General features: G+C 38.7%; 1 protein-coding gene and 1 long non-coding RNA gene across 7 annotated transcripts in view; one reads left to right on the top strand and one right to left on the bottom strand.

Moving 5' to 3' along the window:
• The window catches only part of CYP2C21 (cytochrome P450 family 2 subfamily C member 21), a 47,109-nt gene extending 36,561 nt beyond the window's left edge, over nucleotides 1-10,548 (top strand). For 3 of the 4 annotated variants that reach the window (XM_053909751.1, XM_053909749.1, XM_053909750.1), the window contains 2 exons: nucleotides 2,172-2,313; nucleotides 10,187-10,548. In XM_053909751.1, the coding sequence (XP_053765726.1) occupies nucleotides 2,172-2,313; nucleotides 10,187-10,368 (324 nt within the window). In that variant the 3' untranslated portion in view covers nucleotides 10,369-10,548. Of the gene's footprint in view, nucleotides 1-2,171; nucleotides 2,314-3,859; nucleotides 4,005-10,186 lie in introns of all 4 variants that reach the window. The other variant, XR_008424890.1, reaches the window with a different exon arrangement.
• The window catches only part of LOC109264684 (uncharacterized), a 32,504-nt gene extending 12,199 nt beyond the window's left edge, over nucleotides 1-20,305 (bottom strand). Inside the window, exons 1-2 of one of the 3 annotated variants that reach the window (XR_002078830.2) lie at nucleotides 15,224-20,305; nucleotides 9,471-9,625 (exon numbers count right to left, since the gene is read on the bottom strand). This is a non-coding gene — a long non-coding RNA (uncharacterized LOC109264684). Of the gene's footprint in view, nucleotides 1-9,470; nucleotides 10,140-15,223 lie in introns of those variants that run through there. The other 2 variants (XR_002078828.2, XR_008424891.1) reach the window with 2 other exon arrangements.
• Between the last annotated feature and the right edge of the window lie 6,714 nt (nucleotides 20,306-27,019).

Below are 27,019 nucleotides of genomic sequence, written 5' to 3'. Positions count from 1 at the left end.
TTTTCTATTGTTCTTTTAGTTTCTATTTCATTTATTTCAACCCTGATCTTTGTTATTTCCTTGCTCCTCCTAACTTCGGGCTTCATTTGTTCTTTCTTTAGTTCCATGAGGCATAAAGTTGAGTTGTTTGAGATTTTTCATATTTCTTGATGTAGGCATTTATTACTATGAACTTTCCTCTTTGAACTGCTTTTCCTGCATCCCATAAGCTTCAGTATGTTGTATTTCCATTTCATTTCTCTCAGGGTATGTGTTTCTCTTTTGATTTATTCTTTAACTCATTGGTTGTTCAGTAGCATGTTATTTCATCTCCACAAATCTGTGAATTTTTCAGTTTTGTTCATGTTTCTAGATTCATATCATTGTGGTCAGAAAACATGGTTGATATGATTTTAATCTTCTGCCTTTTGTTAATGCTTATTTTGTGCACTAACATATTATCTGTCCTGAAGAATATTCCACATGTGCTTGAGAAGAACATGTACTCTGTTGCTTTTGGATGGACTGTTCTGTGTCTGTTAAACACACACTCATACACTCATATGCTTTGAAGCTCTTATGTGATAAATCTGACAACTAGGATATTATGGGGTCTGTTTCTATGAATTTTTTTTCTTTAATTTTGGGTCACATTTCTTTTTTCACATGTTTAATGATTTATTATATGCTTAATATTTTGAATGATGCCTTGTGGGGAGTCTGGATTATGCTGTCTTCCTTTAAAGAGCATTGACTTTTATTTTGGCAGGAAGCTAAATTACTGACAGATGGCTTTCAGTCTGTGAGGCTTACTATAACTCTTTCGTTGTGGATTGGTTTCAATTCTGAAATTAGTCTTTGTGCATGGCCCTTAGTCTGATGTGAGTTCCTTAGTCCAACAATTTAGAAGTTTGGGGTTGCCTTAGCATCTGAGGTGCTAAGAAAGTTCTCTCCATCCTAGCTGGGTTGGAACCTCAGTTCCTCTATCACTGCACAACATGTGTTATCCACCTGCAGTTCTCAAGCAGTCGTACCCTGATAGGCTTCATGGAGTTTCCTGTGTTTGTGCCTCCCAACCCATAATCATGGACTCACAGAGTCTTATAAGGTTATAGGTCTTATATACCTTTGAGATCCTATTTGTAGATTCTTCTTGGCCTGTATCCTTCTTCATGAATTCTAGATGCCAAGTTTTTATCTCTGTCTCCTTAGCTCAAAAAAGAGTAGCACTTTGCTTGACCTTCTCCTCCCTGAACTCTTAGGAGGAAAGTGTTGTCAGGCAGAAATTCAGAGTGATTGTAGGGTCTACCTAATTTCTCTTTAGTGAAGTATCACAATCCTGGATTGCCTCTTGTTCAGTGCCAGAGAACTGTTTCTTTATATACTTTTTTTTCTGGATTTATATTCGTGTTAGTCGTGAGGACAACTCCAAAGGAGTTATTCTGTTATAGTCTGAAGTAGATGGTCCCACCAGCCAGGAGAAGTGTTTTGTAACTAACTTTATATGGAAGCCTATTCTAGGACTGACCATACTGTCTTCCAAAGATTCAGTTGATTTTGAAAACTAACCTCCAAGTCATTATGTTGCACTGTATCTATGAGTTTAAGAACACCCTACTAGGAAGCAGAAATGCTCTCTCATTTCTACAATAATATGCAACAATTCAATTGAAACAGCATAGCTCTTTCAAACTTACCCGTTTGTTACCTTTAAAAAAAGTTTTTTAAGTAAGCTCTTTGCCCAAAGTCAGAACCCGTAGACCCTGAGACCAAGAGTCCCACACTTTGCCAACTGAGCCAGCCAGACACCCCTAAGTTTGTCATTTTGATGGGAAGATGAAGGGTTTTCAAGAATATGGCCACTCAAGTAGAGTTTTGAAGACCTCATTCTCAGTGGCATCAGCACCTTGAGACAATACTGAAATCCATTGGTCAACAGTGCACTCTAGGGAGCTCCCTTAGTTTTCTGAAAAGCAAGTGCTGGTGTCGGCTACAAAGTTTGGAGTGTGTTAACGGTGCTTTGGACTGCCATTACATGATTTAAAACCTGTTAGGGTTGGTCATTAGTTTGTTCTGTGACATGGAGTAAATAAATCACTTCTGTGCCTCAGTCTCCTCATCTATAAAACAAAAGGATTTCAAGCTCCATGACCTTCATCATAATCCAGTTTATCTGTTTCTCTTTATATCAGGGCACAACCATATTAACATCTCTGACTTCTGTCCTGCATGATGAGAAAGAGTTTCCCAACCCAGATCAGTTTGATCCTGGCCACTTCCTGGATGAAAGTGGCAACTTTAAGAAGAGTGACTACTTCCTGGCTTTTTCAGCAGGTAAGCAAGCTTCATATTTATATTTATGTATGCATCAGGGGTCAGTGAGATGAGGAAGGCTCTGCAAGGAGGCTATTCTGGACTGAACAAATTGTCATTTGTATGAGGCTAGAGGCATCACTCCCAAAGCCCAGGTTATTTCTCGTTCAATTGAAGTCTGTCCTCACCAAGTTTGGCACCAGGACCCACCACTGAGATTCCTATAAAGGGGCAGGAGCAGAGGGTAATGGAAATTTGAGTATCTTCCTTTAATTTGTCAGTGTCCTGGGAAGAAACAGGTGGCATACTCAAAAAGGCTAATTAAAGAGAATGTAACGATGAGACGATTTTCAGAGGGTGGGTAGGATTAAGGTAAATAACAAGATATTATAAAGTACTCAGAGATTAGCATAAGCAGGAAGAGGTTACCATCCTAAATTGGAAAGGATGAGGGAAGGAGGGCATTACTGGGATCCAAATAGACCTTTAGGAAAGAAAGGGTGGCTGCCTCAACGGGAGATGTGTCTATAGTAAAGCGATACAACCACTGCCTGAACTATAGCCTGACAGGGTAGGATTAAGGGAATAAATACTCTGAATTTTTCAATGTCCAATGCTCTGAATTTGTTCAGAACCCAGAAGGGAACTAACATCTCAGTTTATGCATCTATAGAAATCACCTTCCTGAACACAGAGTAGGCATAAAAGACAAACACAAAAGAGAGCTGGAAGGCAGGAGAAATGGAAAATATTCAGCACACTCCAAAGGAGAAACAGGAGGAAGACACGAGGGTAACAGGCCTTTCCTGTAGAAGTAATTGAAACAGAGACAAAAATAGGAGATTTGCTCCTGATTGAATATCTAAGAAAAACAAGTATCAAGCAACCCTTGCTATCGTGGTCCCAGGATTATGTGCAACTCCCGGAGATTATCTCAAAGCAAGATGCTGCTTTACTACTCCTTACCTTTCTTCCTATATTTTGAGCCCATTACTGCATAATGAGACTCCTTGAGATTTCTATTCAAGTCACAGGGCTTGCAGACCTGCTTTTGCCCTGACACTGTGGGTGTCATTACAAGATCTGAGGCCTTACCTTAAGAACTTATGTTCCAGTATGTGAGATAGGTGAATAATTATAATTTCATCTGAAATGTGCTGTTTTAGAAGCATTAACTAGTGTTATGGAAAACAGATAAAGAAATGAGTTATATGCTCTGAGCATATCAAAGAACTTTGCATAAAAGAAATGATATCTGAGCTGGATCTAGAATGATGTAGAAAATATGAGCAGGCAGAGTAGAATGGAGGGCTATTTCCACTGGAGGAATGACTAGACTCTAGACAGCATTTGAAATTGCCAGTCTGGGGATTAGTGATTAGTTAGTATGTTTGTGGCTGATTTGTTAATATTTCTTTTTTTCCTACCCTCTTAGTTCAGGATGACATAAATACCTTATTTTGCCTGATCATCTTTGGAATTTTCAGGTCTGTGTGGATTCTCTGCACACGTGAAATTGAATTTGGTTTTCTTCTGTTTATTTGTCTCATGTCAATTTGATTCTTAGTCCAGCTAAGAGGACCTTGAGGGGGACAGGAAATTCTTGCTCCCCAACAGACAATTGGTGTGTCAGCAGGACACCTTAACTCGCTGGACACTGCTCACCCCACACACTATGATAGCCAAAAGTCCCTGAGGACAGCTGGCACAAGGTAAGATTTCTTAGCATGTCAGTCTCTGAGAATCTGTATCTACAAAGTCTGATGGAGCAAGAACGATAAGAGTCCTTTTTCTCTCTCTCCAAATTTAGATTAATAGGAGAAAATACTTGTAGGGCTGGTTCCTTGGGCTTAGGGACCGACTCTTGTTGAGTTTTGTAGGATACTCTTCGGTAACTGATCTATTTCCCCCCAGAGATGGTCTTTGTTTTCCTTAGTGTCTTTTATGTCACTTGTCCTACAAACTTTGCCCTATGTTAATGGGTACATGAAGTCAAAGCTGTTGCTAACAGACTTCTTGGAAGTCAAAGCTGCAAAACTGGTGGACGTGGGTTGAATACTTAAAAGAAGTTAGAACTAAGGCTCCTGGCTGGCTTGGTCAGTGGAGTGTGTGACTCTTGATCTCAAGGTTGTGGGTTTGAGACCCATGGTGGGTGTGGATTTTGCTTAAAAAATAAAATTTTTTAAAAAAGAGAGAATTCCAAGCAGGCTCCTCACTGTCAGCACAGACCCCGATGCAGGGCTCAAACTCACAAACCCGCCATGAGATCATGACCTGAGCCAAAAGCAGATGCTCAACCAACTGAGCCACCCAGGTGCTCCAAAAAATAAAATATATTTTTTAAAAATCTGTTCGAGCACTCACCACTTCAAGAAGTCTCCTGTGATAGCATAAGTTGGTCACAGAACAGGTTGGATTGATAACAGATCACCTGCCAGCCTCAAGAAAAAGGCACCCTGTGAAACAACACACAATCCCCAACCCTGTGGCACATCCTTCAAGTATTAGTGTGGCTCCAAGCTACCCAACACTTAGCTAAAGCTGTTAAAGTGCACATATACAGGATAGGATTTTTCCTTTTGTCTTGTTCTTTGTCCTAAGAGCTTGACTTTGTGACCAGTGAGAATATTCTCTTTGGTCTCCACCATCTGGAGGATGCACTTAACAGGGTGTACCTTGGTGGCCAAATAGAATGGGGCTCCAAGTCTTTCTCTGGCCATGACAGTTCTTAAGAGGTCCCAACCCATAGGAACCTTTGTCATCTCAACCTTTGTTTCCTGTTTGTGCCAGGAAGACCCATTACAGGAGTGCCTGCCTGGTGTCACAGATTAGCAGGTCTGTGACGGAGGTACCTCACTTTCACAGTGAACTATAATACCAGTGTTTTTTAGATTGGCAAATTTGTGAATACATTTTGTAACTTAGAAACATGTACTTCATCATAGTACAGTCTTTCAGTAAAGAACAAACCAGGTTTACTCACAGACCCAAATTTATCTTTAGTTTCTCTGTAATAAGACAAAAATAGAGGGACGCCCGGGTGGCTCAGTCAGTAAAGTGACTGGCTCTTCATTTTGGCTCAGGTCGTGATCTCATGGTTGATGGGATCAAGCCCTGCATTGGGCTCTGCACTGACATTGCAGAGCCTGCTTGGGATGCTCTCTCTCTTTGTCCCTCCCCTGCTCACATTCACTTTCTCTCTCTCAAAATAAATCAACAAATTTTTTAAAAAAGAAACAAAAACAGATAAACCTATGTTCGGTACTTAATGTTTCATTATTTTATCTTATTTGGAAATGATCTAGATATTCAATGAATTTAACTTAGCCAAACTTTAAAACTTCAGGTTACTGAAGATTTTGGTAGCCCTTTAAAAGTTTACCTACAAACCATTTAATCTTATTTCTATCTATTTATTTTTATTATTTTTAAAATAAAAAGTTTACCTGTAAACTATTTTATCTTTCTATCTATTTATTTTTATTATTTTTTTAACATTTATTTTTTGGGAGAGCACAAGTAGGGGAGGGGCAGAGGATCTGAAGCGGGGTCTGTGCTGACAAGCTGACAGCAGTGAGCCCAATGTCGGGCTAGAACTCATGAACTGTGAGATCATGACCTGAAGTGAGATGCTCAACTGACTGAGCCACCAGGCACCCCTATATCTATTTACTTGTTTTGAACTGTTATGCTGAGACTAGCCACAAAATTTTATAAGGTATTAGATAAAGTCAACCATTATTTTAAGTTTCTTTTTCCTGACAAATTTTGTAAGCTATAATATGGACTTATTTGACTTTCAGTAAACATAGGCAGAATAAAAGTTTTATATTTAATCCTGATAACTCTAAAGACATGGCTATTTTAATTAAACCAACATTTTTTTTTTTTTTTTTGAGAGAGAGAGTGCATGTGAGCAGGGGAGAGGGAGAGAGAGAATCCATGCTGAGCACAGAGCCCAATGTAGAGCCTGATCCCATGACCCTGTGGATCATGACCTAAGCTGAAATTAAGAGTCAGAGTCTCAACCAACTGAGTCACCCAGGTACTCTAAACCAACAACTTTAAATTAGCTTTAATATTGAATATTTTCGGGGCACCTGGGTGACTTGGTGGGTTAAGCATCCAACTTCGGCTCAGGTCATGATCTCACAGCTTGTGAGTTCGAGCCTCACATCAGGCTCTGTGCTGACAGCTCAAAGCCTGGAGCCTGCTTCACATTCTGTGTCTCCCTCTCTCTCTGCCCCTCCCCTGTTCATGCTCTGTCTCTGTCTGTCTAAGAAATGAATAAACATTAAAAAATTTAATATTGAATATTTTCTGAGATCACATAAACTTGAAAAATATTTAGGTTAGTTTCTCTCTTCCTGGGCTTTAGAATGCCCAATCCTTACAAGTACTTGTCTTCAAGCCAACTAAATGGAGCTCTTTTACAAATTTATTTTTTAAATGTTTATTTTTTCATTTTGAGAGAGAGAGAGAGAGAGAGAGAGAATCCCAAGCAGACTCCAAGCTCAGCATGGAGCCCAATGTGGGGCTCGATTTCATGACTGAGATCATGACCTGAGTCAATATCAAGAGTCTGATACTGGGGCTCCTGGGTGGCTCAGTTAAGCATAAGCTCTTGATCTCAGCTCAGGTCATGATCTCACAGTTTGTGGGGACAAGCCCTGAATTGGGCTCTGCACTGACAGCATAGAGCCTGCTTGGATTCTCTTGCCCCCTGCCCCTGCCCCTCCTCCATGCTCTCTCTCTTTCAAAGTAAATAAACTTTAAAAAAGAAAAAAAGTCAGATAACCAACTGAGCTACTCAGGTGCCCCTGAAGTTTGTATTTAAAAGAAAGGCTTTTACATCCTAGAGATGATAAACGTAGAAAATTTACATCACAAAGGCACAGAGAAAAGTATCCAAGTTTTTTCCAAGTCTGAACACAAGAGGCATTTTAGCAGTTTGTACTTGGAAAGTCCTCTTCCCCTACCACTGTCACCCTACCCCACCTCTTGCTTTTTTTTCAGTCTCAGGTGATTGTGGGCTGTGTTCAAAGACATTAAATTTATAATTTCAAGGGACAGAGAAGGTAAAAAAAATAAAAAAAAATTTTTTTTAGAGTTTCAGTGTAATTACTATTTAAAATGTACTTATTCTTTTAAGTCCTAAACAATATTGTTCCAAATTGTAATCTTCTGTAGTATCTGTAAACATTTTGAGAGAAATAGACCAGGTTTGGGGATTGGTAAAGAGAGGTAAGCTTTGACTTATTTCTAGAGTTGCATCTCTGGTTTTGTAGAGCTTTGAAAGAGAGTTGTTTCTAATTCCTCAAAGGACTGGATTACAGCCTGAATATCACGGGATTGGCCCTTTTTCTTTTTTAAACTAAATTTGCTTTTTTATATCAGGCAGATTTTTTATTAAAATGGGAATCAAAAGATTCATGCCTTTGTAAAGTCTGTGTGAAGCATTTTAACAAAAGCCTTCTTTCTGGTTGCACAGTTTAATCTGGGCTTCTAACAGTCCCTGAATATTGGCCTTTCCCTGATCATTTATAGGAGGGCCTAGGAGAAATTTTGGTCATGTTTCCTCTCTGAAGGGAGGGTTGTGACTAGTGATTAATCTTTTTAATTTCTCTCTAAATTTGCTAGGGTCCTTTGAAAGTAGAGGTTAAAAGGGCTTGATAATTTAAAAGCTTTACAGCTGTCCAGGGGACACAAATTCTTTTGCCTTGGGGGTCTAGGATACACTAGCCAAGTACATTGCCTAGGAATGCCTGAAGCTGTCACAAACTAATTACAGTGCCCTGGAAGGTAGAAGCAAAGTGAGCCTTATTGCTTTTGTTAAATTCCTTTCCTGGCTTTCAGCAATTACATGAGCAGCCTGTAGAATTTGAACGTAGAGATGGAGTGCTCTCTGTAAATCCTATAGGGAAAGGGAAGTTAAAATAGGCATTTTAGGGGGAATTTATGTTGTATGTGGACCTTTATTTTAAGTTTAGTTCCTCTTCTTTCATCTTATCAAGGGAATCCCTGAGGCTAGCCATTCAACTAAGTTTAAAATGTTTTTCTTCTTTTTTCAAACATTAACTAATTTAAAGGATCTGTCGTCGGGCCATTGATGAGTAGGATCTGTTATGAGCAACTCAAGCCAATAAGCCTTTTAATGCCTTAACCAAAGATACAAGAGGTGTCCAGAGAAAGGGCATAGATGACACAGCCCTCATGATCCAAAAGTTTACTCCCATAATTAATCTAAGAAAGCAGAGGCCTTCATTGCTGGTCTCCAACAAAATCTTGAGATGCTTCCAGTCAAAGACAATAATCCGTGACACTAGGCATGTGCTCCTATAATGGGAGTTTCCAGCACTAACAAGAAATGAAGGTTGAGAATATAAAGGCTCCTATGGGCTGGGACTTCTCATGACAAACACCCTTGAGAGCTGGCATGGCCAGACAGAAAGAGAGAGAGACTCCTATCCCTCTTCCTTTCAATTGGACATTAAGGTGCACCCGGATAGGTGTATCTCCTCCAGATGGTGGAGACCAAAGAGCATATTCTCACTGCTCACAAAGCCAAGCTCTTAGGAGCTTGTTCTATGAACAAGACAAAGGGAAAAACCCTATCTGGTTTTTCTTTCAGCTAAATCTTGGGTGTCTTGGAGCCACACTCATTCCTAAGAGGAATGTGCCACAGAGTTGGGGATTTTGTGTTGTTTTCAAGTGTACCTCATTACACAGCTGTTTCCTTGAGGTTGGCAGGTGGCCAAGTGTTAATCTAACCTGTTCTGTGACCAATTTATCCTATCACAGGAACCTTCTTAAGGTGGCAAATGCTCTAACAGCTTTTAAGTGTTCGACCCGCACCCACCAGTTTTGCAGCTTTGGTTTCCAAGATGTCCTTTAAGCAGCAGGCTTATAGGGCCTATGCCTGCTTTCTGCCCTATGCTAATTCCTTTTTATGACAAACAACATAAAAGAAACAAGGAAAACAAAGACTATCTCTGGTTAATCTATTTCCTCCAAAAGAGTGCTCTACCAAATTTACCAAGAGTTGCTAAGCCCAAGGACCTAGTTACACAAGTATTTTCTCCTGCTAATCTGAATTTAGAAAGAGAGAATGACTCTCACCGTTCTTGCTCTATCAGACTCCTCAGATTCCAGGAGACTGACATGGTAGGAAATCTTACCTTCTGTCGGCTCTAGGTCAGATGTCCCAAGGATCTCCCAGCCACAGCTATGTTTGTGACAAGCAGCATCCAGTGTGTTAAAGTGTACTACCAACTAGGCCAGGTGTCCGAGATGAAAAATTTTCCTCTGCCTTTCAAGGTCCTTCCCAGCTAGACTAAAAAGTGAAATTGACATGAGACAGATTAAGAGGAGAAAATCAAATTTAGTTTCATAGATATGGGGAATCTACAGACATGAAATTTCAAATACAGTCAGGCAACATGAGGTTTCTATGACATCCTGAGCTAAGGAGAGGGGAAGCGGTCTGGGGATTCAGAGGGAAGGAACACCATTAGCGGGAAGGTGAGAGATGTTTCAAAAACAAAGGTCTCCCTGTTACGCAGAGAAGTTTCTTAGGTAAAGAAGAATCTCTGTTAATTGCTCTCTTCTTGGTATAAGCTGGAAGTTGAGGGAGAGGTAAGGAGCTTTTCTTGAATCTGCTGGGTTTTGATTGCTTTTAACTAAAAATAATTTTTATGCCAAAGTGGCCCATCTTGTGGTGACCTGCCCTGGCCTTTACACATGCCCACAGAAACGTACTGAGGAAATGAAGGTAACCAGGTTTCAGTGTAGACAAAAGAAGGCATAGGTTAATTAGTCTATTAATATATTTATTTTCTTCCCTGTGTGCTGACTCAGAAAAAAAATGAGTATTTAATTTATGTGTCATTTTTAGGAAAGAGAGTTTGTATTGGAGAAGGCCTGGCCCGCATGGAGCTGTTTTTACTACTGACCAACATTTTACAGCATTTTACGTTGAAATCTGTGGTTGATCCAAAGGACCTTGAAACTGCCCCAGTTGTCAATGGGGTGGGTGCTGCACCGCCCGTATATAAGCTGTGCTTCATTCCAGTCTGAAGAAAGGTCAGGCCTCATGTGAACAAGCCAGATGCTTTCTGTCCTGTGTGTTAGCTGTATGACATTTCTGACCCTGTGTCTTCTAATTTTCCTCACCCTTTCAGATTCAGTTCAGATTTCCCCACATGGAACAAAAACTCACTTTCCAATAAAATTCTTTTTGTAATTGTGAGATCTTAAGCTGTATCTCATCTGCAGTGTATACCAAATGTAAGAGACTTCAAATGTCATATTGAATATTAAAAATTATCCTGAGTTAAAAAAGTTTTTTAAATATATAAAATTTGCTCGTCTCTTACTCCAGTTAGCTCTCCAGGGGAATAATCTCTTGATAGTTTGGCATGTACAATTTGTTTTTTTCCCAATAATTATTAAAAAATAATTGGGGGGGGGGCACCTGGGTGGCTTAGTTGGTTAAGCATCCCACTTGATTTCAGCTCAAGCCATGATCTTGCAGTCATGAGATCGAGCCCCATGTCAGGCTCTGTGCTGAGCTTGGAGCCTGCTTGGGATTCTCTCTCTCCCTCTCTCTCTGCCCCTTGCCTGCTTGTGCTCAATCTCTCTCAAAAAAAAAAAAAAAAAAATCGTGTGTGATGCATGTTTGTGTATACGTGTATGTATAAGTATATACATGTAGGGAGAAAACAGAAGATCATTCTAGCAAGAGGCAATAACATGAGATAAAACTTGAATTTGCTGCTCTGTCCAAGGATTCCCTTCCTGTTTTCCCCTACTGGTTAAACACACAAATGGAGACACACACATACACAGACATAGTAAGGCAAAGAATAGGGGAAGGTGATGTGTATGTATGGTTATATTTGAATACACATATCAGAAATATGGGTTTTTATGTATGTGTGTATACACATATATTTATAATATACCTATGATTTGCTGGTGACATATTTTTACAAGTCATATAAAAAATACCCTGTTGTATGGCTATAATTTTTAAAATTATCTCCTTATTCAAGGGTATTTATTTTTGAATTTTTGTTGATATAAAAAGGCTGCTATATGTGTCTTTCATTATTCAGGAATAAATGTGAAGTGGCTGCACATACATGTGCACTTTTATTTTTCATACATACTGAAGCATAAGACAAAAATTATGTGTCTGTTTACTTTTCTATCATGAGTATATAATCAAAACACTATTTGACCAAATCCTTGTATAATATTGAGGATTGAATTCTTTGGTAGATTTAGTAATTTTTAACTAAAACTTCATAGATTTTTCAAGTAGGAAATCCTATCACCTGTAAATATTTCATTGCAATGACCAGGAATTTCCAGAAATAAATAACATCTATATATCTAGGTCTTGGTCTCTCTGTCTCTGTCTCTTTCTGACTTATCACACACACACGTGCATATAAATTTGTCAGCATGGGAAAAAGATGAAAGCTGTGAGGATTTGTGGGGACAAGATAACAGAGGGCTTGGGAAATCTATATTGGGAACTCTGATATTTGTATGATTTTATTCTTTTTTTATTTAAAAAAAAATTTTTTTTTAACGTTTATTTATTTTTGAGACAGGGAGAGACAGCATGAACGGGGGAGGGTCAGAGAGAGAGAGGGAGACACAGAATCTGAAACAGGCTCCAGGCTCTGAACTGTCAGCACGAGCCTGATGCGGGGCTTGAACTCACAGACCGAGCCTGATGCGGGGCTTGAACTCACAGACCGCAAGATCATGACCTGAGCCGAAGTCGGACGCTCAACCGACTGAGCCACCCAGGCGCCCCTGTATGATTTTATTCTTGAGGTGATTTCTGATTTGAAATCAGGTGCTGAGTGGCCAAAAGGCTAACTATAAAATATTTTAAGAGCCTTAGAATCTGAAAAGAATTTTTGCAGATTCTCCAGAGTAGAAGAAAAAGAATGGAGATCAGAGCTGGCCAAGTAAGAAGGACCAAGTAAACACCTCCACTTGAGCTGAAGCCTGAAAGTCTTGGGGGAGCTGCACGCAAGGATCAAGAATAAACCCGGGGACGCCTGGCTGGCTCAGTCGGAAAAGCATGCAACTCCTGATCTCGGGGTTGCGAGTTTGAGCCCCACGATGGGTATGGAGATTACTGAAAAATAAAATCTTAAAAACAAAAGCCTGAAGCTAAACAGGCTGATTACTAGTAAGGAAATTTAATCAGTAATCAAAAAACTCCCAATAAAAACAAGTCCAGGACCAGATGGCTTCACTAGTGAATTCTACCAAACATTTAAAAGAAGAAGACCTAAAACATATTCCCCTTAAACTATTCCAAAAAATAAGTGAAGGATAAAAAAAAAAAAAAAAATCACATGATCTCAATAACTTCGGAAAAAGTATTTGACAAAATTCAACATCCATTCATGATAAAAGCTCTCAACAAAGTGGGCTCAGAGGGAACATACCACAACATAACAAAGGCCATATCTGACAAACCCACAGCTAACATCAACCTCAACGGTGAAAAACTTAGAGCTTCTCCTCTAATATAAGGAAACAAAGGTGCCCACTCTCACCACTTTTATTCAACATAGTACTAGAAGTGCTAAGCACAGCATTCAGATAAGAAAAAGGAAAAAAGGGGGTGGCAGGGGAAGAAAAGAAAACACATCCAAATTGGTAAGGAAATAAAATTGTCACTATTTGCAGATGATGTGATACTATACAGAGAAAACACTAAAGCTTCCTCTGTGTATAACTTTTGACTCCCTCAAAACTTAACTACTAAAGCCTACTGTTCACCAGAAGCCTTACTGATAACATAAACAGTTGATTAACACATATTTTGTATATTAGGTAGTGTATTCTTATAATAAAGCAAAGCTGGGGAAAAAGTATTAAGAAAATCATGAGAAAATATATTTACAGTACTGTATATTTTTATTAAAAATTTTTAAAAATAAATATACAGTACTATATATTTATTTCAAACCTCTGCTGGTCACAGGTCAATTGTATATACAATGGAGTATTATTCAGCCATAAAAAAAAAATCTGCCATTTGCAACAACATGGTTGGATCTTCAACACATTATGCTAAACGAAATAAGTCAGAGAAAGACAAATACTGTATGATCTCATATATGGAATCTAAAAAACTGACTGGATAGACACAGAGAACAGATTAGTGGTTGCCAGGGGTGGGTGGTGGGATAAATGAGTTAATATGGTCAAATGGTACAAGCTTCCAGTTGTAAGATGAATAAGTTGTGGGGATGTAATGTATAGCATGGTGACTATAGTTAACAAAACTATATCATATTGTTGGAAGTTGCTAAGAGAATAGATTTTAAAAGTTCTCACCATATGCAAAAAAACTGTAACTATGGAGGGAGGCTTGTGTTAAATAACCTTATTGTGGTAATCTGTAATATATACATAAATCATTATGCTGTACACCTTATGTTTATACAATGTTATATGTCTGATCTCAAGGCTAGAAAAAATTCCTTATATAAAAATTAAAAAAACTTTATACTGATTTTATATGGCTTTAAGCAAAGATAAAGGACTTTCCAGAAAGGGTTTCTTAGTATTTACAACAATTGTATAAACTATATAAATGCATGTTGTACTGGGAATTAATGCTTCTAGCTCATCAGGAGCTTCGTGTCCTCCTGTTGGTAAATACATGAGAAATCTGAAGTGTTCTGCGTATGTAATTTTTTCTCTTTCATCTCGAAATAAATAGCCACACAGAATGGTATAAATGAGCTAGGTCAAAATATAAAGGAGATTGCCCTGTCCCAGCAAGTACTTTATTTACATTTTTTTTTAAAGATTTATTTTTGAGAGAGTACAAGCAGGGGAAGGGCAGAGAGAGAGGAGGACAGAGGATCTGAGGCAGGCTCTGTGCTGACAGTGGAGGCTGAGCAGATGTGGGGTTTGAACTCACAAACCTTAAGATCATGACCTGAGCCAAAGTGAGGTGCTTAACCAACAGAGCCACCCAGGCAACCCCCTCACCCCCCGCTGCCGACCCCCAGGAAGGACTTTAAAGTTAAATCTTTAGCTCAAGCCACAGTCTGACCACACAATTACTGCAGAAAACAAAGAGCAAATAAAGAAATAGAAATCTGGCTATGAACTCCAAATGGATTCCCTAGCTTGCTCAAGAGAGTTTGATAGAATTTTTCCATGTTCTGACTATGAAATGTTTTCTCAACAAATTAGTTTACCTTATCTCCAAATTAAATAACTAATGAATTAGATTATAAATTTTCCTAAATTCAACAGAACTCTTTTTTAACTTGACTATAAAGGTTAATAAACATTTATATAAATTCAAAACAAAAGAAAATCTCTAGATGGGGCGCCTGGGTGGCTCAGTCAGTTAAGCGTCCTGCTTTGGCTCAGGTCATGATCTCGCGGTCCATGAGTTCGAGCCCCGCGTCGGGCTCTGTGCTGACAGCTCAGAGCCTGGAGCCTGCTTCAGATTCTGTGTCTCCCTCTTTCTGACCCTCCCCCGTTCACGCTCTGTCTCTCTCTGTCTCAAAAATAAATAAAACATTAAAAAAAAATTAAAAAAAAAAAAGAAAATCTCTAGAAAAGAAAACTTGAACTTCTAACACTTAAAATGGCAGATTTTTTTTTTTTACTCTGTAACTCAGAGCAGAAAATTTTAACTGTGCCTTAAAATAAATGACCTGAATTACTAGTTTGCAAGATAATAAACTAATGAATGCAAATTGAAAGAAAACCATACTAAGTAAACTTTAGTAGTAATTTTGAAAATATCAGATAACAAGAAAACCCCAAATATATGAAAATTAAACCACACACTTTCTAAGTCATCATTGGGTGAAAGAATAAGTCACAAGAAAAATATTTTTAATTGAATAATAATGAAAATACAACTTACCAGAATTTATGGGGATACATCCAACACAGAACACTTAGAGGAAAACTTAAAGCCTTAGAATACCTAAAATAGAAAAAGAAGAAAAGTCCCAAGTCAATGATATCATCTCCCACTTTAATAAAATATAAGAGAGAACATTAAATTCAAAGCTAGCAGGAAGGTGGAAATAAAATATAAAAGCAGAAATGAATGAAATAAAAAAGAGGAGCACCTGTGTAGCTCGGTTGAGTGTCCAACTCTTGATTTCAGCTCAGGTCATGATCTCACAGTTCATGGGATGGAGCCCCACATTGGACCCTGCATTGACAGTGAGGAGCCTGTTTGGCATTCTCTCTCCCCCTCTCTGCCTCTCCCCTGCTTGTGTGTGGGTACGTGAGTGCACATGCAATCGGTCTCAAAATAAATAAACATTTCTCTCTCTTTTGAAAAGAGAGAGAAAAGCAGAAAAGAAAAACTAATGAAAGCAGAAATTGACGCTTTTTAAAAAAAAATTAATAAAATTTATAAACCTCTAGCTACAAAAAAAAATGGAAACCATACATTGTACTGATATCAGTAATAAAAGAAGGGACATCACTATAGTGCCTTCAGAGCATTAAAGAATAAGAGATTATTATAAACACCTTTGATAACCCATGTAAGATGGACAAATTCCTTAAAAGACACAAGATCCATGCATGGGCACCTTGGTGGTTCAGTTGGTTAAGCATCCAACTCTTGACTTCAGCTCAGGTCATGATCCCAGGGTCATGGGATTGAGCCCCATGTTGGGCTCTGCACTGAGAGTGCATCCTTCTTAAGATTCTTTCTCTCCCCCTCTCTCTGCCCCTCCCCTGCTCATGCTGTCTTTCTAAAATTAAAAAAATTAAAAGAAAAAAAAAGACACAAAATCCCATATCTAACCCAACAAGAAATGGTAAGCTTGAGCAGCCCTACATAAATTTTAAAAGTTGTATTAGTAATTAAAAACTTTCCAACAAAGGAAACTCCAGGCTCATATGGCTTCATTGGTTAATTCTACCAACAATTAAAGGAAAAAGGAAAAAAAAAACCCCAACGTATCAATACTACACAAAATCATTCAGAAAGTGTCTTTACTTCTGAACTCATTTTATGAGGCCAGTAATACCCTGATTTCAGAACTAAAGACATCACAAGGCAAAAGAACTATAGATCACTAACGTTCATAAACATAGATGCAAAAAGACTTAACAAAACATTAACAAATTGAATTCAGTATTACACTAAAGGTATCATATGTCATGACGAAGTGGAGTTTATCTTCAGCATGTACGGTTGGTTTAACATCTGAAAATCAATCAATATAATTCAAAATATTAATAAAGGAGAAAACTGTGATTTTTTTCAGTGGATACAGAAAAAGCATTTAACAAAGCCTAATAGCCTTTCCTGTGTTAAAAAGAAAACCACAGTTCCCCCAAAAGAGTCACTTATATTAAGGTCCCACATCAGCACCCCAAGACATAATGCCTAGCCTAACTGCAGTTTCAACCCACCTAGGAATGTAATCTTTAACCAGTCAACATAACAGCACTAGGAAATTTACGGATAGACCACTTCTGTTCCCCCTTAGGAGGGTTACGTTACCTAAAATAATGCATTTTTTCCAGCCTCCTCTCTGCCTTTATAAACCTTTCCTTTTCTTGAGCTCCATGGAGCTCCTTTCCATTTGCTGGATAGGATGTTGCTTTATCATGAATAGTTTGATAAAGCCAATTTGATATTTTAAATTACTCAATTGAATTTTGTTGTTTGACACATGATTAAAACTCTTAGCTAACTAGGAAGGAAACTTTCTCAACCTGACAAAGGGAATCCATGAAAAACCTACAGCTAATAACATTTAAAATAAGGAAAGGCTGAAGTTTTCTACCAAAGATTAGGAATGGAGAAAAGACATCCAGTCTCACCATTTTTATTTAACATTGTACTGGACATTCTAATCAGTTTATTAAGACAAGGAAAAAATAGAAAGCATTTCAGTTGGGGGAAAGAAGTACAATTGTCATTATTTGTAGATGATATGATGCTGTAGGCAGAAAACACCAAAGAACCCACAAAAAAAGCCCCTGAAACTAATAAATTTAGCAAGATATAAGGCCAATGTCCAAAACTCAAGAACAAAATCAAGTGTTCTATATACTAGTAACAAACTATCAGAAAATGACATTTCAAAAAAAATCCATCCACCAATAGCATCAGAAATAATAAAAGATTTAGAATTAAGAAATGACGTGAAACACATTTATATAGAAAACTATAAGACATTGCAAAGATAAATTATAGAATAATTTTCAACTTAATTTCAATTATCAACAGGCAAAATAAATTGAAATTTTGCCCTGTACTGCTTGAAATCATATTTAGAACCCCAAAGATTTTTTTTTAAGTACATCCAATGTAGGGCTTGAACTCATGACCTTGAGATTAAAGTCACATGTCCTACTGACGAAGACAGCCAGATGCCCCTCAAACTTCAGTTTTAATGGGGAAATCATGCTGCTTTTTGTAGTCTTCAAGCATATTGCCATATATAATCATTTTCAGTATAAATTTCAGTACTACCTTTTGAGGATATCCTCCAGCTTGCACGGTGAGAGGGCTCCCATTGATTTCACGTCACTCGAGGCAAAGTTTATGCAATGAGATGGTTAAAATTAATCAATAAAATGTTTGTATTTATTGAACCACTGCTATCAATAATAGGAAATCTTTTGAGTCAGTCAACTCCTAAATAAAGTTCCTTCTTAACTGAAATATTATTAATTCTAAGTTTGGAGCAGAGTTTTTATATTCTTTGAAGAGAAAGACTGAAGTCACCAAGAAATGGTTTTCCTTCATTGTCAAGTGAAAAATGAAAGGGCTGAGAGACACTTCAGAAGCCAAGTTGATCATTGGACCCCTCAGTGGCTGTGGTTGGAGCTCAGCCCAGGCCAGTGAGATGGTTGCAGGCACAGTAATCACAGGTCACGGTGCTGGGAGGGGACAGTGGGTGCAGAGAGCCAACTTAGCGGGAGGCCTAAACAGAGCAGTTGACCAGTTATACAGTGCCAAGGCAGTTTCTTTAAAAGAAATAAGAGCTAAGGACAGATTCATAGAAGACAAAATAAACAAAACTCAGAAAGTAATTGGTCACAGTAGAAATCTGGCAAAAGACAGCACCAACCTAGATCGTTTCCTAAAATACAGAAATATAAAAGTAGCTATTAGAGAATCATTATGCTGTTATTTGATATGCTTTGATTTTTTTTAAAGGAAAAACAAGGCATATTGGATTGGTAACTTGAACTCTGACATGGAAATATCCTTCACAGATGGCCTTGGAACAATATCATATTGAAAGATTTAGTGTAGATAAAGTGCTTGGAACAATGCCTGGCACACAGTAGCACTTCACAAATATTTATCATCATACTATGGCTTTAGAATTTTGTTGTCTGCAAGCTGGCCTTGAACAAAAATTTTCTGAAATAGGATAGTACACAAAATGCTGGTAGAAAAACAACATTGCCCATTGGATGATTATAACAGCTTGTGACTCAAGCTTCATATCTCCCTGGCAAAAGCTTTAAGTGTTTGAAATCTGGCTAAAACATGCTAGAAGCAAGTCTGTGTGTTCCTTTTTGTTTCTTGTAGGTCAGCGCAGCCAGGATTCCATGAAAGAAAAGTGACTTTTTCTCCACGACTACCAGACCCCTGGTTGCCCACCTCTGGAGACGCAAGCCTCTCTGCAGAAGCGGACGGTAACCAGGAGAGGCAGAGTGATGGCAAAATGCTATAGGGTCAGTCCTGTCTTCCCACTCCTTTCCCAGCAAGTCCCAGTGTGACTTCACTGCTTTTCTACTCAGGGAACTGTCTTGGCCACAAAACGTTCAGAATGTACCAAGCCAGAAAGGCTTGTTGTAAGAGAATGTATAGACAGCTTCCATTTTAAAGAAAAGAGTACTGGAAGGGATTTTCCCAATTTTTAAAAGTAGTTACTGGGTGGTGAAATTACGTGATTTCTCTTAGGTATCTGATGTTTTGACACATACAACACAGAACATGTATTAGTTTAATTTATTTTTTAAAGTAATCTCTACACCCAGCATGGGCTCGAACTCACAACTCTGAGATCAAGAGTCCCATGCTCTACCAACTGAGCCAGCCAGGCACTCTGGGAACATGTATTAGTTTAGCAAAAAAGAAAACAAAATAGCACAAGTTATTTGGAAACAATGGTTTGATTTTTTAAAGCCTGGAGAGTTTCTGCATATGCACTTACCAGTCTGGTCTTAAATATTTTATTATTTAGCATCAGAAATCATTTTTATCAAGATTAACACTGTAATCAGAATGCAAAACATGAAGCCCAGCTGTACCTTGAAAGTAATATAAGCAGGCTGGGTCCAGAGACCCAGAGGGGGTCCTGCAAGACTAGCCAAGAAGGCCCTTGGCTTCACATAGATTGGAAATCAAATGTGAGGCAACAGGAGGTGGAAGCAGAGTTTACTGAAAACATAGAGCAGATACAGACTGAGTGTCCGGGAGACTCAGGAAGGAAAGGAGGGAGTCTCGTCTTTGCTTGGTGTCTGGGATTTTCACTGACAACTGTGGTGTTGTACACACATCCCCAGGCATCCAGGAACCAGGCAGAACAAGGATAGGGTCCACGTGTCCTTCATAAGTCACTTGATCCCTGAAGCCCAGGGTCTTGGCGTCAAGGTGTTTGGAGTCAGTGGTCTTGGAGAACATTTATGATGAGCCTGCCTGGTCACTCCTTAGATGTTACCTATTGTGCTGGAAGACTCCAAAGAAATCATTAACCCCCATAAGGAGGACATACGTTAAGGCACGTGTAAGGTGGGGGTGCAGGTCCCAGTAAGAAAAGAAGCAGGAAAAGCAAGGAAAAAGAATGGTGTTTTTTTTTTTTATGGAGTCCCTTCAGCCTCTCTGTCTCAAAAGGACAAGTATAAACGTATGATCAGACAAGATCAGGATAGGAGAAAAGGCTTACTTTCAGATACTTGAAACATCTTCTCTTTTTGAAATGGCCTTAAACATCTTGCTCAATTGCGGGGGGGGGGGGGGAGGGGGGGGAGTTGGGGACTGGGGCCTTCTGGTAAGATCTGGGTTTATGGCTTATACAGTTTGGACAACCACCAGTAGCTGAGTAACCACATCGTATCAAGACACAGAACAATCCCATCCCCCTGGAAAATTCCTTCCCACCTCTTGCTGGCAATCCCCATCCTCAGAAGCAACCACTGTTCTAGCAATTAGTTTTTTACCTCCTTTAAGAACTTCATAGAAGTAGACATTCTTCAATGATGAAACTGGCTCTTTGCAAACACAAATCTTAGAGGTTTAAAATTATCATTAATAAAATTATCTTTTTAAACGATTGAAGGAAGCCTTCTACTTTTGGAAGTCTACCTAGTTACTATGAGATTAGTCTCATACTTCAACCATCAAATGTTATTATATTTATACAACACAAAAATAAGATATGGGTAGCCTACATCTAATAATCTTAGGGAAAATAATCACTGGGAAGTTTGGGTGCGATTTGCTTCTGTTTCTTTTTAAAGAAACACTTCAAATAAGATCAGTTTAAATAAGCCTTGTTAAAAAACAAAATTCAACCAAGTAAATCTGAAGATCTGATTCCTGAATCGGGCAGCATCACATCTAGCAAATAGAGGGGGCTCTAAGAAGATACACAAAAGAGAAGGTATTTATAAGAGGGTAGGGCAAGAGAGTTATTAGCAAAAGGATTGTTTCAAGATGTGGCTGCTTCCTAGAGAGAAAAGCAAGTTGTCTTTTCATACAGATTGACTCATCTTTCTTTGGGGGAGTGGAGAGGACCCAGGCGGCAGATTCATTGGCGCTGAATGAAAAATTCTGGACTAACACTGCGTTTCTGGCAAAGGTTGAAGCTGCAGTTAGATTATGTATTAAGCCCCAGTTTGGGACTTCAGCCTAAATGACATCATTTTAGGCCTGTGGATTTTTTTTTAACAGCCTTACTGAAATTTGGGCATTTTTTTCCTTATGGAAAAAAAAAGATATATGAGTACTTCTTGCAGGAGTTGAGGGACTTTCTTATATCCTAAAACCCTCTTTGAAGGTCTTCTTACTCTTTGATCTATGTGTTTAATCAGTAAATATTTACTGAACAATTAACACCAGGGTCTGGGCTAGGAATTAAGGGAAATACATGGGGCAGGGGGAGAGGAGTGCTTAAGTATCATATTTCCTTGTCTAGATGCCATGTCCTAACCCCAGGACAGGTGATTATATACTTTACAGGGTAAAGAGGAACGGTGTAAATACAGTTAAGTTCAGGATTTTAAAATAAGGAGGTTATCCTAAATTAGCCAGGTGGACCAAATGCAATGGCATGGTCCTTAGGAGAGAGAGGGAGCCAGGACGATTAAGGTAAGTAGGGGAAGATAAGCAAGAGGATGGAGTGATGGGAGGAAGGAGTCACGAGCCAAGGAATTCTGGCAGCATCTCAAAGCTGCAAAGGCCAGGGAATGGGTTCTCTCCTAGAGCCTCAGAAGGAAGGAGCCTTGCCAGCACCTTAATTTTAGCCCAAAGAAACAGATATTGGACTTTTAACTCCAGAATTATAAGATAGTAAATCTGTATTGTTTTGAGCCATTGACTTGGTGGTAATTTGTTATACTAGCATTAGGAAACAAATACAAATACTATCTTCCTCTTAACTTTATGAGAAGGATTAATTAATATGAAACATGAGAAGCGGCAAAAGCATTGTAAGGAGGTTCAGAATATGAAGGATGGGGAAAGTGGCAATGGAGAAGAGATTACAAGTTTCACTAAGAATCTCAGGGTAGGTGTCATGGCACCTAATAACATTAGAACAAGGCACTTTGTGTTGGCACACACATGTTTGCTAATACTACCATTAAAATCTTTTCATTTCCCAGCCTCTGCTCCTTCCTCACTCATGCTTTCTGTCTCAAAATAAATAAATAAATAATAATTTAAAAAACTTAACAAAACCGGGGGAGGGGGGAGCACCTGGGTGGCACAGTCAGTTAAATCAAGTTAAACTTGATTTTCATTCAGATCATGACCTTACTGTTCATGGGATCAAGCCCTGCATCAGGCTCTGTGCTAACAGCTTGGAGCCTGCTTGGGATTCTCTCTCCCTCTCTGCTCCTTCCCCACTCACAGTCTCTTTTTCAAAATAGATAGATAAATAACTTAAATTCTTTTACCAATCAAGGTTTAAAGAAATATAATACGGCCTTAGTTTGTACATTTTTAAAACCTTTTCATTTGTTTAGTACCCATTTCATCACTTATTCTGTAATCTGTCCATTCAAATCATCTGCTCGAATTTTTATTACTTAGAATTTTCCCTGGCATACCGTATAGTAGAAAACCAGCAAGTTGTAGAATATTATGTGTACTATGAGTCTAGCTGTAAAAAAAAACAAACATTTTTTAATTAATTTTATTTTTTAAATTTACATCCAAATTAGTTAGCATATAGTGCAACAATGATTTCAGGAGTAAATTCCTTAATGCCCCTTACCCATTTAGCCCATCCCCCCTCCCACAACCCCTCCAGTAACCCTCTGTTTGTTCTCCATATTTAAGAGTCTCTTATGTTTTGTCCCCCTCCCTGTTTTTATATTATTTTGTTTCCCTTCCCTGTTTCATATCTTAAAGTCCTCATATGAGTGAAGCCATATGATATTTGTCTTTCTCTAATTTTGCTTAGCATAATACCCTCTAGTTACATCCACATAGTTGCAAATGGCAAGATTTCATTCTTTTTGATTGCCGGGTAATACTCCACTGTATATATATACTACATTTCTTTACCCATTCATCCATCAGTGGACATTTGGGCTCTTTCCATACTTTGGGTACTGTTGATAGTGCTGCTATAAACATTGGGGTGCATGTGTCCCTTCGGAACAACATACATGTATCCCTTGGATAAATACCTAGTAGTAGCAATTGCTGGGTCATAGGGTAGTTCTATTTTTAATTTTTTGAGGAACCTCCATACTGTTTTCCAGAGTGGCTGCACGAGCTTGCATTCCCACCAACAATACAAAAGAGAGCCTCTTTCTCCACATCCTCGCCAACATCTGTTGTTGCCTGAGTTGTTAATGTTAGCCATTCTGACACGTGTGAGGTGGTATCTCATTGTGGTTTTAATTTGTATTTCCCTGATGATGAGTGAGTGATGTTGAGCATTTTTTCATGTGTCGGTTGGCCATCTGGATGTCTTCTTTGGAGAAGTGTCTATTCATGTCTTTTGCCCATTTCTTCATTGGATTATTTGTTTTTTGGGTGTTGAGTTTGATAAGTTCTTTGTAGATTTTGGATACTAACCCTTTATCTGATATGTCGTTTGTAAATATCTTCTCCCATTCCATAGAGTTGCCTTTTAGTTTTGCTGATTGTTTCCTTCGCTGTGCAGAGGCTTTTTATTTTGAGGAGGTCCCAGTAGTTCATTTTTCTGTTTGTTTTCCTTGCTTCTGGAGATGTGTTGAGTAAGAAGTTGCTGCGGCCAAGATCAAAGAGGTTTTTGCCTGCTTTCTCCTCGAGGATTTTGATGGCTTCCTGTCTTACGTTTAGGTCTTTCATCCATTTTGAGTTTATTTTTGTGTATGGGGAAGAAAGTGGTCCAGGTTCATTCTTCTGCATGTCGCTGTCCAGTTTTCCCAGCACCACTTGCTGCAGAGACTTCCTTTATTCCATTGGATATTCTTTCCTGCTTTGTCAAAGATTAGTTGGCCATACGTTTGTGGGTCCATTTCTGGGTTCTCTATTCTGTTCCATTGATCTGAGTGTCTGTTCTTGTGCCAGTACCATACTGTCTTGATGATTACAGCTTTGTAATACAGCTTGAAGTCCGGGATTGTGATGCCTCCAGCTTTGGTCTTCTTTTTCAAGATTGCTTTGGCTATTCGGGGTCTTTTCTGGTTCCATACAAATTTTAGGATTATTTGTTCTAGCTCTGTGAAGAATGCTGGTGTTATTTTGATACAGATTGCATTGAATATGTAGATTGCTTTGGGTAGTATAGACATTTTAACAATATTTTCTTCCTATCCAGGAGCATGGAATCTTTTCCATTTTTTTGTGTCTTCTTCAATTTCTTTCATAAGCTTTCTATAGTTTCAAGTGTGTAGAGTTTTCACCTCTTTGGTTAGATTTATTCCTAAGGATTTTATGAGTTTTGGTGCGATTGTAAATGGGATCGATTCCTTGATTTCTCTTTCTGTTGTTTCATTGTTGGTGTATAGGAATGCAACTGATTTCTGTGCATCGATTTTATATCCTGTAACTTTGCTGAATTCATGAGTCAGTTCTAGCAGTTTTTGGGTGGGATTGTTTGGGTTTTCCATGTAGAGTATCATGTCATCTACAAAGAGTGAAAGTTTGACCTCCTCCTGGCCAATTTGGATGCCTTTTCTTTGTGTTGTCTGATTGCTGAGGCTAAGACTTCCAATACTATGTTGAATAACAGTGGCAAGAGTGGACATCCCTGTCTTGTTCCTGACCTTAGGGGGGAAGCTCTCAGTTTTTCCCCATTGAGGATGATATTAGTGTTGGGTCTTTCGTATATGGCTTTTATGATCTTGAGGTATGATCCTTCTATTCCTTGTACAAAAACATTTTTAACCTCATATGTATATGTGTATATATAATATATACTATGTGTGAATATATACTTTGGACATACGTATATGTACACTATCCCCATATGATATTTTAAAAATGCATGCTGACGGAAACCATCAAAACACTAGAGGAGAAAGCAGGAAAAGACCTCTCTGACCTCAGCCGCAGCAATTTCTTACTTGACACATGCCCAAAGGCAAGGGAATTAAAAGCAAAAATGAAATATTGGGACCTCATGAAGATAAAAAGCTTCTGCACAGCAAAGGAAACCATCAACAAAACTAAAAGGCAACCAACAGAATGGGAAAAGATATTTGCAAATGACATATCGACAAAGGGCTAGTATCCAAAATCTATAAAGAGCTCACCAAACTCCACACCCAAAAAACAAATAATCCAGTGAAGAAATGGGCAGAAAACATGAATAGACACTTCTCTAAAGAAGGCATCCAGATGGCCAACAGGCACATGAAAAGATGCTCAACGTCGCTCATCGGGGAAATACAAATCAAAACCACACTCAGATATCACCTCATGCCAGTCAGAGTGGCCAAAATGAACAAATCAGGAGACTATAGATGCTGGAGAGGATGTGGAGAAACGGGAACCCTCTTGCACTGTTGGTGGGAATGCAAACTGGTGCAGCCACTCTGGAAAACAGTGTGGAGGTTCCTCAAAAAATTAAAAGTAGACCTACCCTATGACCCAGCAGTAGCACTGCTAGGAATTTACCCAAGGGATACAGGAGTACTGATGCATAGGGGCACTTGTACCCCAGTGTTTATAGCAGCACTCTCAACAATAGCCAAATTGTGGAAAAAGCCTAAATGTCCATCAACTGATGAATGGATAAAGAAATTGTGGTTTATATACACAATGGAGTACTACGTAGCAATGAGAAAGAATGAAATATGGCCCTTTGTAGCAACGTGGATGGAACTGGAGAGTGTTATACTAAGTGAAATAAGCCATACAGAGAAAGACAGATACCATATGTTTTCACTCTTATGTGGATCCTGAGAAACTTAACAGGAACCCATGGGGGAGGGAAAGGAAAAAAAAAGAAAACAAAGAGGTTAGAGTGGGAGAGAGAGCCAAAGCATAAGAGACTCTTAAAAACTGAGAACAAACTGAGGGTTGATGGGGGGTGGGAGGGAGGGGAGGGTAGGTGATGGGCATTGAAGAGGGCATCCTTTGGGATGAGCACTGGGTGTTGTATGGAAACTAATTTGACAATAAATTTCATATAATAAAAAATAAATAAATAAATAAATAAATAAATAAATAAATAAAATGCATGCCGAAATATAAAAGGTTTCCTCTAGGAGATGAGCAGGCAAAAGGTTAATAGACTTCATTTCCTACATTTAAAGCCATAAGAAAAAAAAGATGAAAATTATTGGACTTGTATATGATGTTCCGTTGTCTATGTTTTAGATAAAGCCTTTATTTTTTTTCTTTTAAATGTTTATTTAGAGAGAGAGAGGGCCCACATGAATGGGGGAGGGGCATAGAGAGAGTGAGAGAGAGAATCCCAAGCAGGCTCTGCACTGTCAGCACAGAGCCCAATGCGAGACTCAATCCCACAAACCATGAGATCATGACCTGAGCTGAGACTGTGTCAGATACTCAACTGACTGAGCCACAGATGAGGCCCAATAAAGTGTTCAGATAAAGATTTTAGGATCATGGCATCACACTGCCATCACCCTTATGTTAGGTATAAAACAATGTGGTGGAGAGCAGAAAAAGATTATCTAGAAACGCCTTCCAGGGATTTTGTTCGAGGTTGGTGAGAAAAAAATGACACATAGAAAAATTGATTAGGGGCACCTGGGTGGCTCAGTCAGTTAAGTGTCTGACTTCAGCTCAGGTCATGATCCTACAGTTGGTGAGTTCGAGCCCCACATCAGGCTCTGTGCTGACAGCTCAGAGCCTGGAGCCTGTGACTCCCTCTCTCTCTTTGCCCCTTCCCTCATCATACTGTCTCTCTCTGTCTCTCAAAAAGTGAATAAATGTTAAAAAATTTTAAAAAAAGAAAAGAAAAGAAAAATTGACTAGCAATATGAAAGCATATGTTAATAGTTGACTCTAAGTTTGAAACACAAAGTAGTAAGA

The sequence above is a fragment of the Panthera pardus genome, unplaced genomic scaffold (assembly GCF_024362965.1).
Source record: "Panthera pardus isolate Hobbes unplaced genomic scaffold, ASM2436296v1 HiC_scaffold_22, whole genome shotgun sequence".
NCBI classification, from domain to species: domain Eukaryota; kingdom Metazoa; phylum Chordata; class Mammalia; order Carnivora; family Felidae; genus Panthera; species Panthera pardus.
The sequence above is the reverse complement of the archived record's forward strand: the minus strand, read 5'-3'. Positions and strand labels throughout refer to the sequence as shown.